This window comes from Mirounga leonina, unplaced genomic scaffold (genome assembly GCF_011800145.1).
Source record: "Mirounga leonina isolate KUSES-001 unplaced genomic scaffold, KU_Mleo_1.0 Mir_178, whole genome shotgun sequence".
In the NCBI taxonomy this organism is placed as follows: Eukaryota; Metazoa; Chordata; class Mammalia; order Carnivora; family Phocidae; genus Mirounga; species Mirounga leonina.
In genome coordinates this window covers 7,910,754-7,923,956 of record NW_023270464.1, presented here as the reverse complement: position 1 = coordinate 7,923,956, position 13,203 = coordinate 7,910,754, and the positions used below count along the sequence as shown (strand labels likewise).

Below are 13,203 nucleotides of genomic sequence, written 5' to 3'. Positions count from 1 at the left end.
ACCTGCACACTTATTAGGAAGCAGAGGAGAATGGTCGGCGTGGGGAGGCGGGTATTTCAGGCTCACAGACACCGCGCTCGACTCCAATCATGAAATTCAGAACCAAAAATCTAACAGCTTCATGACAATACTACAGCAGCTGGTCCTCCATGTCTGGGCATAAATTGTTCTTATTTGGCTCAACTCTTGAACTAACCTTATGCCAAGACCACCAGAGGGAGACAGAACGACAAAAGAACAAAGACAGGCTTAAAGGCGATCCTACGTCCGCAGAGAGCGATCTCTCCTTTTTGTTTTCTTGTGATATGGATCGTACAAACATCAGCATGCAGAACGTATCTGCACAGTTTGGACATGAAGAATAGGGTGCGCCAGGCTCCTTCCTCCTGGAGGAAGCCTCCATTTGAAACGTCTGTCAGAAAGTCTCAGCCCTGCAGACCTCTCTGAGCAGGGAAGGGGTGGGAGGTCCCACAGAGTCATGCCTTGGAGCCCCTGTCCCTGACATCTTTGGGGGAATTATCCTAAAGGTGGGTGGTGGACAGAGGCTTCCCACAAGTGGTCTGGATCCAGGTGATCTCATTAATTCCAAGACGTGTGCCTGCCTCTCCATGTCTGGTGTGTGTGTATGGTGGGGGGGGGGGGGTGGAAGCTGGGTGGAGCCAGAGCACATTTGAGGACGGGTGTATGAGTGTGCATCCGAGAGGTCGCTGAGTACAGCCCCCAGCCCTGACACACCAGACCTCTGCATGTAACAAAGGTCTAGTTCTACTCGGTCCTCAACCACCTCGTGAAGCAGATCTCAATGATCCAATTTTATAAATAAGGACAGTTCCCATGGGGTCAAATGACTTTGCACAAGACCACCACCACTGATTCAGGTGCTAATAAGGATTTTTGAGCCCTCACACAAGGACAGAAAACATGGAGCTCACAGGCTGACATTAGTCCCACAGTCCCCCAATAAATGCATCAAGATGGCACATGGTGAATGCCATGAAGGAAGGACACTGCGCCAGTGAAGAAGCAACAGGGGAGTCTGCCCTTGAGAAGAATCTGGGGGCAGCTGCTCTCTGAGCTGAGGACCAAAGGATGCAAAGGAATCCAAAAACCACAGAGGGAAAGGAGAAGAGAGCTTTCCAGGCTCAGGCAAGAGCAGGTGCAAAGGCCCTGGGGTGACAGAGTACAGCACCTTTCAAAAGCTCCAAAATGTGCAAACTGCCCAGGTGCATGGGGTGGGCCAGCGTTTGGAACAAGCTGAGGCCACAGAGAGAATGCTGGTCAGAGGGGAGGCTCCTCCAATGGACTGTCATTGCAGGGTAGTGGTCAGGGAAGTGGCCCGACCTGTCTTTAGAAAGCAACTCTGGCCGCAGAGAGGCAAACCACAGAGGGGAAGAAGGGAGAGCATCTGGGAGGCTACTGCAGTTATCCTAGCAAGTCAGTGAGTGAGTGATGATGATGGTGGTGGTAGTGGTGGTGGTGGTGATGGTGATGGTGTGGACCAGGGCGATGATGGTACCCGAGAGACAGCAACAGACTGAATCCATCCACTCTGGAGCTTCAATTCCACAGGAGGAGTGCTGGAAAGCAGGTTGTACCACTGGATGGACAAATCTGCAGCTATGGGGAGGGTACATTGGGAGGGGGCTGGCCTTGGGGTTTCTGGGCGAGTCTAGATGCAGGAACCTGGGAGACTTCCAAAGGAGTTCAGGAGGCAGCTGGACTCAGGGGTCCTGATAAAGCACGCGTCGGTGCCAGGTGAAGCTGCAGACATAGAAGAATCATCCGGGGGGGGGGGGTGCGGGGCGGCTGGGTGGGGAGGGGTCCCAGGACCCAGCTCTGCTGAGCTGCAGCACCCTGTGCCCAGGGGGTGCCCATGCTGGCAGGAGGAGAAAGGAGCCCTCACATGCCTGGCGCACAGTGACCAGGAAGCCAGCAGTGATCCCAGAGAGCCAGCCAGAGGGCTTCGGCGTGTAGGAGAGGTGCGTGGAATGAAGCAACCATTCCCAAAGTCTGGTTTAGAAGAGGAAAGCAGAGAGCTGGCTGCATGTGATGGACACATGCAGGCTGGGACAGATGCTCTCAGAAGCCAGCAGAAGATACAGGAGACAAAACACACACATCAGTGCAGGTGAGGTTCAGAAGTGCAGAACGGGACCTGGTCTCAGCTGGGAGGAGGGGCCACAGCTCTGAGGGGACAGGACAGGGAGCAGGGGCTCAGAGCAGGCACAGTGCCGAGGCCACGCGCCAGGCAAGCCACCGAAATGAGCGCAGGGAAGGGAAGGTGTGTCAAGAGTAGGTGAGGAGGCAGGAGGAGATGAATCTGAGTCGTGAAATTGGACCTCAGGTCAGACCTTCGACCAGCAGATCTGGGGTGTGGTCTCTGGGCTCTGGCAGGGCTCCAGCTGCCCTGAATGCCACCCCCATGGCCACCACACCAGACTGTCCCAGAGCCAGGTGGCCGACGCTGCCGTGGGCTGAGCCGTGCCTCCAGGAAGCCCCTGTTAAAGGTGACCCTAATAAGGAGGCTGCTATAGAAGAGAAGATGCTGTCTGAGAAACCAGAGCCTCAGAACATTAACTGGGGAGAGGCCCTGCCTGGGGGTGCAGGACAGGTTGGGTCATCACTGAAGGAAAGGATCTGAAAGTTCCACAGTGTGGAATACTAGACACCCAACAAGCAAGATAAAGTCACCGGCTGCTGGGAGGAAGAGAAAGAGTCAAGGAAGGTCAATGCCAAGCTCAGTACAGTGGACAGATTTGCCCAAGGCGGGTCCTAAGCATAACCTTGGACTTGAGAGAAAGAGCAGAATGAATACAAAAACTGGCCAAAAATAGGAAAAGGCACAGGCATAAAGCTGCTCACTGCAGCACTATTTCTAAGAGCAAAACCCTGGAAACCACCCAAATGTTCCTGCACAGAGGACATCCAACTACACAGCGGGCGTCCAAACAGCACAGAGCACTTCCACGTACTGCCCTGCATTGTGTAGAACTCTGGCATAATCTCCAGGGGTTAGTGTTAAGTGTAAAAAGGAAGATGGAGGGCGCCTGAGTGGCTCAGTGGGTTAAGCATCTGCCTTCGGCTCGGGTCATGAACCAGGGTCCTGGGATAGAGCCCCATATAGTATTGGGCTCCCTGCTTGGTGGGGAACCTGTTTCTCCCTCTCCCTCTGCTACCGTCCCCCTGCTTGTGCTCTCTCTCTCTGTCAAATAAATAAATAAAATCTTTTTTTAAAAAAGGAAGATGGAGAAAAGGGTTTTAACTCATTACCATTTATCTAAAAAGGGGGAAGATTCACCTAAGATACTAAAAATATGTGAAATGTTAAAACTGGTTATCTCTAGCAGGAGGAAAGGATTTGGGAGGCGGGGTAACGGAGTGAGAAATTAGACGCCTTTGCATACACCCTGTTTTCTATACTTGGCTTCAGAACCATGTAAGTATTTTATATAATTATAAAACAAAATTCAATGAAAAAAATTCCTAAAGAAAAAAAATGCATCTAAACGTGTATGCAGTTGTGACATGGTAATGAAGAGAACTATTCTGAACGATTTTAAAACAGTAATTTGACAGTCCATCCCTTCTGGGTTATCCTCTGAAGACCAAAGTCAATGCAAATGAATCCTGAATTGTATCTGTAATAATCATATGTCCTTGGTGATTTTGGTCTTGTTATTCTGAGACTATTGTATGATTGATGGAATAAAACAAATGCAGAATTACGTTGGTGTCCTTGAGGATGGGGATTTGGAGCATAGGAAAAAGGTACGAATGTAAAAACCCTATAGTCCTGACAATATGAATCGTGACGCATTTTATCTTAAAATCAGTATGAATCATGACACGCTTTATCTTAAAAACATATAGGATATTAGTTATCTATATACATGCATAACAAATTATCCCAAAACTTCACAGCTGAAAACAAGAAGTATTTATTAGTGTCTGTGGGCAGGGGGATCCAGGTGCAGCTGAGCTGAGCGCTTCTGGCTCAAGGGACTCTCCCAAGGCTGCAGCCATTTAGAACAGGGGAGGCTCCACTTCCAAGTTCACTTATGAGGCTGTTGGCCAGAGACAGAGAGATCCAGCAGGGCCTAGATTTCCCAACTGGGGTTTCAAATAGAGGCTTCTTCCATTCCATACACTAACATAAAGATAAATGTAATGCATGTCAAATAAAAATGCCAATAGGAATTTTTATTGTGTAACTGATAAGCTAATTCTAAAGGTTCTATGGAAAAATAAATACATAAGAGGATCCAGGGAAGTTCTGAACAGGAATGACGGTGACAGAAGGCAGACATTAGGCTTCCGGGTAGTAAAATGCACTATAAATCCCCAGTTACATAAAGCAGCTTGGTTCTGGAACCTCAATGGAGACCCAGAAACAGACCTAGGTGTAAATGACAATGTATTATGTGATAAAGGCAGCATTTCAAATCAGAGAAGGAAGAATTCATGGAATAGTTTTGGCACAAATGGTTAGCTGTTTCGAAGAAAATGCTTAAAATGTAATTCTTTCTGGACCCATATACCAACATAAATTCCAGATAAATTAAATATGGAACTCATTCGAATAAAATCATAAAAGTTCTAGAAGGAAAAAAAATAATGGTAAGAGTGTCCAGGTTGGGGTGCCTGGGTGACTCAGTTGGTTGAGTGTCCAAATCTTGATTTCAGCTCAGATCGTGGTCTCGGGGTCATGGGATCGAGCCCTGCAACTGGCTCCACGCTCAGCATGGAATCTGCTTGAGGTGCTGACTCTCCCTCTCCCTCTGCCCCTCCCCCCACTCCTGCATGCTCTCTCTAAATATATAAATAAAATCTTAAAAAAAAAAGAGTGTAAAGGTCATACTAATCTCAAAAACCTAGTAACTTCAAAGGAAAAAGATGAATACAGTTGACTACATAAAATATTCAGCAAAGTAAAAATATGGAGGGGCACCCAGGTGGCTCAGTTGGTTGAGTGACCGACTCTTGATTTTGGCTCAGGTCATGAGATTGAGCCCCACATGGGCCTCTGCGCAGAGCATGGAGCCTGCTTAAGATTCTCTCATTCTCCCTTTGTCCCTCCCCCCAACTCATGCTCATTCTCACATTCTCTATCTAAAAAATAATAATAATAAAATAAAATGTATTTTTCAGCAAAGGAAAAATATGGAAGTTCCTCAAAAAGTTAAAAATGGAACTATTCTACAACCCAGCAATTGCACTACTGGGTACATAAAGAATACAAAAATACTAATTCAAGGGGATACATGTACCCCAATGTTTGTAGCAGCATTATCTATAATAGCCAAACTATGTCCATCAACTGATGAATGGATAAAGAAGAGGAAGTGCACGCACACACACACACACATATACACACAGGAATATTATTCAGCCATAATAAAGAATGAAATCTTGTCATTTGCAAGGATGCAGATTGGAGCTAGAGAGTATTATGCTAAGTGAAATAAGTCAGTCAGAGAAAGACAAATACCATATGATTTCACTCATATGTGGAATTTAGAAAACAAAACAGATGAGCAAAGGGAAAAAAAGAGAGAAAGGCAAACCAAGAAACAGACTCTTAACTATAGAGAACAAACTGATAGTTACCAGAAGGGAGGTTGGAGAGGGGATGGGGGAAATAGGTGATAGGGATGAATGCACTTGTGATGAGCACCGGGTGATGTATGGAAGTGTTGAATCACTATATTATACACCTGAAACCTATAACACTGTATGTGAGCGAACTGGGATGTAAATGAAAACTTTAAAAATGCAAAAATATCAAAAGATGATGGTAGCTTGGGGAAAACTTTTACAATATAAATCAAAGGGCAAATTTCCTTCATATGTAAAGAACAGTGCAAATCAGTAAGAAACACCAAAAATCCAACAGAAGAGTGGGCAAAGGAAATAAACAGACAATGTATAGGAACATAAATAAAAATGGCTTGTAAACACATGAAACAGCATTTGGCTTCACTTCTGATGAAGATATGTGTGTAAAATCACTTTCATCCATTGGCCCGGCTACAACCCAATGGATGGATGGCTCACAGTGTTGGTGAAGCAACACTTTCACACACAGCTGAGGGTGGTATAACCCATCTCCCTCTTGGGCCATTATCTACCCAAGTCGGCGTGTGGCTGGCCTGCAACCCTGCTCTATCTAAGAACACCTTCTGTGAAGGAACACACACATGAACACCGAGACACATCCATGAGGCTGCTCACTGCTGCACTGACCAGAAGCAACCAAGTAGTCCACAGGGGACTGATTAATACCCATCATATGTCCACGAACCTGAATCCTGGGCAGCCACTTAATAATTAGGTGGCTCTATAGTAGCTTATCTCTAAGAGGTACCAAGAAATGAAAAAGCAAAGTACAGACCCATGTGTCCAAGTGTAATGTCTACTTCAAGAAAAGGGTCTATAGTTTTGTATATGTCCAAGAAATTTCTGGAAGGATTCACAAGAGACTCAACAGCAGCTTCTATTGCAGAGAGAGGGATCAGGGATCTGGGATGTGCAGGCAGAAAAGGGAAAAGTACAGGGATGTGCAGATAGAGAAGGGAAATAAGGATTTCCAGGGTAGAATGCATTTTTAATTCTTATGGCTTCTGGCTTGTTCTAAGAACTACTCAGAAATATCTTAAACCTCTAGTGAATAAAAATTCCTATTTTAAAATCTGTCTAATCCCTATTCACGACTCCATTTGGACAAGATCAAACACTGTTTGTAAGAAAGGAAAGTCATTTTGGTTTTCATAACCTCCCTTTGGAATGCTCTGGGCCCTGCTGGTCCCCAGGATTTACCTTACTCCAGTCCTCCTGCCAACAGCACCCCAGACCCATGCCCACCCATCCCCTTAGGCTTGCCTGCTCTGTGGCTCAGGAGCCTGGCCCCTCTGACAGGCTGAAGTGGAAGAGATGTGAGCGGCCTTCAATTTAGGAGTCTCATCTAAACAGGTTCACCCCAACTGCCCATTTTAAGTCAGAGAAAGACAAATACCATACGATTTCACTCATATGTGGAATTTAGAAAACAAAACAGATCGTAAGCATCCACTGCATGAAAATAACCAAGTGGCTTTATCATTGTGAGGACCCCCCAAGAGAAGGAAGGTGTGACAAGCGAGCTTGGCAGGGATGGGGGGCCCACGTTCTCACAGGTGGGTAGTTTCAGAGTAGAGACAGGTCGTAAGGGATCCCAGGGCCCTGACACTTGAGGACAAGCCACATTCTAGCACAAGGCTAGAGCTGTTGGTGGGGTGGGGCATGTTTCAGGACATCTTGCACGAGCTTTGGCTGTTGGATTAGAACAGTGTGAGGAGCAGAATTCTATCAGCCTTTGTGGTTTTGTTCTGAAGCTGACAATATTAGGCTCCACTGCTTGGGACCAGCACCAAACTTCTGGTTTTAATGAACCCATTTCTGGTTTTATGGAAAAGCTAGACTTTTACATAGACTCATTCAGAGGTGGACAACCATCTGGTCCACTTGGACTCATGCCACTGCCAAACTCCATGTCCCGCAATAAGGGGACATCCTGCGGGTCCCACCATTCCTCACCACTCTACAATTCCTCCCTGCAGGGAAGGTGGTGAGTCCTCTGTTCAAAAGACCCTTTTACAAGGTTTACTCTGTGGTGTCAACCTTCCCAGTCAGAGAGGGGCCAAGGGGGGTCAATGGATCCTGGAGTGTTCTCCTACAGATGGTAGTCATGGGGGCCTCATCCCTCAGGTGCCTCTGATGAGAAAGGGCTGCAACTCTGAGCCCGAGAGAGACCAACAACTCTGACTTCTGGAAGGCTTTCCTCCTGTGGACTCCCTGGAATCTGAACCATGTGTCTTCTCCAGGTGAAAGGTTTTTTTTCACCTGCTGCATGCTGAGGGTTGCTCAGCAGTCTAGTATGGGGACAATGAGCTCAGACTCCCACCTGGGTTCCAATCCTTGGTGACCTTGAGTAAATGACTCACCCTCTCTAAGCCTCAGTTTACTCATCTGTAACACCACCTACCTCTTAGTGTTGTTAGGAGGACCACTGAGATAGTATATTTAAGAAGTGTGCCTACTCAACAGAAGCACCCAATAAGAATTCCCTGGCCTCATTATTGGTGGTGGTGGTATACGAAGGCGTGTTAAGGAGGTAGGAAACCATCTGGTGAGGAGCTCATGCTGCAAAGTACCCAGATATGGGTCTAAGAGCACCAGCCATCAGACCTCAGATGAATTACTTGAACCTCACTTTCCCTAACCTATAGAATGGGGGAAGCATCTGCCCCTCCTGTGGTGGCTGACATGAAGTAGGTGCACGGCTCACATCCCTGGGATTGGCACACACTCAGCGCCCAATAAATGTTAAGACGGTGTCCCTTTGACTATTACTATTATCTTTCATTATTATTAACAGTTATTAGGTTTGTGAAATAAAGCATGCGCTGGGACTGAAAGCCATCCCTCCTTAAAACCCCAAGGAGGTTTTCCTCCAGTGTGATCTCTTAGACCCAGATGAGGAGGAAGGCCTGCTTCCCCATCACAGTTATCCCGGGCCTTCTCAGCTCTTCAGACTTTCAGCTGGAGGACTGAACAAGCCCTGGGGGCTCCCCCACCCTTGAAATGCTCGCTGGATGGATGCGGTACAGCAGGCACTGGGGGCTTGCTCCCTCAACACTCGTCTCCAGACTTTCTCCCCTGCCTTCCTGGAAAGCCAAATACTTGATCCTCCAGCCAACCCTGAAGTCCAGGGCACTGGTCATGTGTCACAGCTCTGACCAATGAGGGACAAGGAGAAGGCTATTGAGTTGGTCCTCAAGGTCTTTTCAGGTTCAACTCAACATTCAGATTCACAAGGTCTCCTAAGTTCAAGTAGACATGGGGCTGCTTCCTCAGAAGGAATAAGGCAGGAACTGCAATTTGCTAGTTGGACTCTTCTGTGAGTGTCCACACAGCTGTCCAGGAGCTAGGCGGGAGCCTGAGGGTATGAAACACCCCTCAAGGAGGGTGTGTGGAGCCATCCCGGTTTAAGACCCTCATGTTCTCAGGGGCCAATATCTCCAACAATCACTCCATGAGTGTGCCTAACAGGAGATTCTTTTTTTTTTTTTTTTTTTTTTAAGATTTATTCATTGATTTTAGAAAGAGAGACAGCCAGCCAGGGGAGGGGCAGAGGAAGAGAGAGCGTCTCAAGCAGATTCCCTGCTGAGCGTGAAGCCAGACATGGGGCTCGATCCCAGGCCCCTGAAACCATGACCTGAGCTGAAACCAAGGGTCAGACGCTCAACCAACTGAGCTGCCCCAGGAAATTCTAGATTAAGGCTATCCACACTGGTTTGAGCTGGTCACAAGCAGCTTTAGCCCATCGGAACTGGTTTGAGGCATCCAACTTTGTTTTGATTTGGTTTAGAACAGTCTAAGCTGGTTCAGAGAAGTGAGTTTTCTGGAATGCTGCAAGTGAGAGGTACTTCTCAGAGCACCTAAGCATGGATACTCCTTCCTGGTCCTTCTCCACGGCCCTCCCCTCCAGTTAGGGGGCTGACTCAAGAGCCAGGGGAGTCTAATGTCCAAATCATTCCCCTAGGCAGTTTGAGGGAGTTATACCCACATGACACCATGATACTTTGAAAAGTGAGCTGCTTGGATCCACAAGAGCCCACCTCACTGGAACGGTGTGACTGGTACACGCCATCCTGACATTCTGATCACCCAGGAAAGTGGTGCATCTTCCCTATTTATGAGATGTCGAGTCCTCTGAATCAGGAACCTAATCAACCCTACCATGGGGGCATGGAGTGGGTGTTGTCTCTTCCGGCCAATCATTAAGTCCTGAAAAAAACTAAACCTAGCCAGTTGGATTGGAATTATTATAACCTATTGTGACCTGATGAAAACCAGTTTGATCCAGTTTTAACCATTAAGCACCACATGTAAACAGCTGGGCAAAATCCATTTGAGCCTGCTTGAGTTGGTCAAAATGGACTCAAGTGTATTTGAACTGTATAACATGGATTCCAACAGTTCGAAACTGTTTTTAATCTAGTTTGAGCAACACTGAGCCAATATAATGTTGAACCCGCCGAAATTGTGTTGAGCCACTCAATTCATTTTCAACCAGTTTGAATTGGGTTAGCCTGATTCAAACTAGTCCCTTGAAAGGATATTTGGGGGCCTTGGTTTCCTAGATGTCAGCTTTTTACTAAAAAGGAAAACCAGGGTAGGAAAGGTTCTAAAGTTATTTATCTCTGATGACTGATTTACCTTACTCCCATAAATACTCATAAAAATTAATTACCAGCTTACTGCAAGAAGTAATAAAATCCACACTTTTTATTGTAACACTAGCAACAGCAGGAAACAGCCTCCTGGCTAAAGAAAGATCCTATTTAAGAGGCTCTTTATGGTGTTGTTGGAGGACCTTGGAAAGGAGCAGCCCAAGCTTCCCTGAGGCTAGTCAGATGGTGCAAAGTTGGCTCAACACTGAATGCTGAAATCCAATATTAACCCCCTCAAAAAAGACAGGAGAATGGAGGGAAATGAAGTGTGATAAAGGAGTAACAGCCTGTATTTGGATGCAATTATATCCACCCTAATCAAAAGTGTTAGATCATAATCAGTTGCTCATACCGACACATTTCAATTTTTAACCCGATCAATAATCAACTGAACCACCCCCCTCCATACCAATATGCGCTTACAAAGTGTTCCAACAACCAAATGCCTGAGCACCTTTGCTTATCGTAACACTGTTTTTACCTCGAAGGTGTGCTTTCTACACAAGCTTTGCAGGAGAAAACCAAAAGTAAAAATACCATTTGCTTTGAGAGAAAAATGCAACTGTTCTCTAAGAGAAAATTCAAGGTCACTTACCAGCCACAAAACTTGGAAATGATGCCACCTTCTTCGTCTGTTAGGAAATATGAAAAACAAAACAAAACAAAACAAACACATGACAGTTGTAAGTAGATGGCCTGAAAGATCTAGACTAAGAAGAGTACCGTATGTGAAAAGCTAAACCCCACTGAGTGTCTGATGTTCCTAAGAAGTCAGCTCCAGAAAGCAAACTAATGGCATTCAGGCACCATGGTGCTTAGGCAGGACACATGGAATCCATTCCCATGGGGCAACTTGGGGTACAAAAGGCCATCATCTAAAACATAGGGACCCCCAGATTTGCATGTCTGCTAGAAGGGAGCCTAGAGACCATACAACCAATGATTCTCCCCTGCCTTCCTAGAAAGCCAAATACTTGATCCTCTAGCCAACCCTGAAGTCCAGGGCACTGGTCATGTGTCACAGCTCTGGCCTACAACTAGATAACAGCCACATTAGTGTGTGTAACCCAGGAAACCACCCAAGACTGGCACAACAAACTCCACAGCTAAATATAGACAAGAGGACACACGGAAGAGGAGAGGAAGGGCAGATACATGGTCAAGAGCTAAATGGACCTGTGGAACTGTCTGAGGGAGGGGGAATGCCATGTGCTTGGAGAGGGGAGAGAAAGAGATTTTCACACCAGTGAGCCTGCACGGGGAAGACAAATCCCCATAACATTCGGCTTTGAAAACCAGAGGGACCTATTTCATGAGTTCTTACAACCAGCAGTACTTAAAGCCTGGAACTTTAAAAACCAGCAAGATCATGGGAGAGCTGGGAGGCTGAGAGGAAACTGAGTCCCCGACCTTAAAGAGATGCTTCTAGGGCGCCTGGGTGGCTCAGATGGTTAAGCGTCTGCCTTCGGCTCAGGTCATGATCCCAGGGTCCTGGGATCGAGTCCCGCATCGGGCTCTCTGCTCCTTGGGAGCCTGCTTCTCCCTCTGCCACTCTCTCTCTCTCTGTCTCTCATGAATAAATAAATAAAATCTTTAAAAAAAAAAAAAAAAAGAGATGCTTCTAAACATCCTTTAGCGGAAAAGACAGCCCTTCACAACAAAGAATGTTCTGGCCCAAATGTCAATGCTGCCATTGTTGAGTAACCCTAACTTAGAATATAACTGTCAGATAATGGAGTAGAATGAGCTTCTGTCAAACCAGGGAGCACAAATGAACCCCACACACACGCCATTGGAAACACATGAACACCCAGTGGTATAAGCCTGAATCAGCAGGAAAGAACCTTTTCTTCCTTCTCCTACAGGGACACCCAACTTTGCTTGACTGAATCCCCACTTCCAAGGCACTGGCTGGGATGAGAACATGGCGGAAAGGGTGAGCAGACCATGATGGCATGGGTAGCTCCAATACTAGGACCTTAGGCCACAACTCTTATCCTTGGAAAAAATTACCTCTGGGGTGTTGTTATTGTCCACGGGTCCATTGAGATCAGAGCGTTGCTGCTTCCTCGGCTGCTCCAAGCCATTGCACACCTGGAAACCAGGAAGTGAAAGATGAAGATGGTGCTTTTATATGTTAGAGAAATAAACCAAGATACAATATGATACAATTTTATGAAATGCATGTGTATGTAAGTATGTGTGTGTATATATATGTGTATGTGCACATACAGACATAATTTAAACTCTTCTGCAATTAACATGTATTCTTTTATATTTATAAAATGTTTTTAAGTCATATTTTCTCTTTTTTTTACCATCTGTCACCACATAACATTATTACAATATTATTGACTATATTCCTGTGCTGTACTTTTCAACTCTGTGACTTATTTTATAACTGGATGTTTGTACCCCTTAATCCCCTTCCCCTATTTTGCCCATCACCCCCCACCCCCCCGTCCATTACCCTCTGGAAACCACCAGTTTGTTCTCCGTATTTATGAGTCTGTTTGTTTGTTTGTTTGTTCGTCTATTCTGTCTTTTAGATTGCACATATAAGTGAAACCATATGGTATTTGTCTTTCTCTGTCTGGCTTATTTCACTTAGCATAATACCCTCCAGGTCCATCCATGTTGTTGTAAATGGCAAGATCTCATACTTTTTTTTATGGCTGAGCTATGTTCCATTGTGTGTGTGTGTGTATATACCACATCTTCTTTCTCCATTTTTCTATTAATGGACACTTGGGCTGCTTCCGTATCTTGGCTATTGCAAATAATGCTACAATAAACATGGGGGTGCATATATCTTTTCAAATTAGTGTTTTTTTCTTCTTTGGGTAAACACCCAGCAGTGGAATTACTGAATTATATGGTAGTTCTATTTTTTAATTTTTTGAGGAATCCCCCCATGCTGTTTTCCACAGTG

General features: G+C 45.9%; 1 protein-coding gene across 1 annotated transcript in view; it reads right to left on the bottom strand.

The window, feature by feature from the left end:
- The window catches only part of APBA2 (amyloid beta precursor protein binding family A member 2), a 75,382-nt gene that overhangs the window by 33,169 nt on the left and 29,010 nt on the right, over positions 1–13,203 (bottom strand). The window contains exons 2-3 of the mRNA XM_035023972.1: positions 12,285–12,365; positions 10,867–10,903 (exon numbers count right to left, since the gene is read on the bottom strand). Of these exons, the coding sequence (XP_034879863.1) occupies positions 10,867–10,903; positions 12,285–12,365 (118 nt within the window). The remainder of the gene's footprint in view (positions 1–10,866; positions 10,904–12,284; positions 12,366–13,203) is intronic.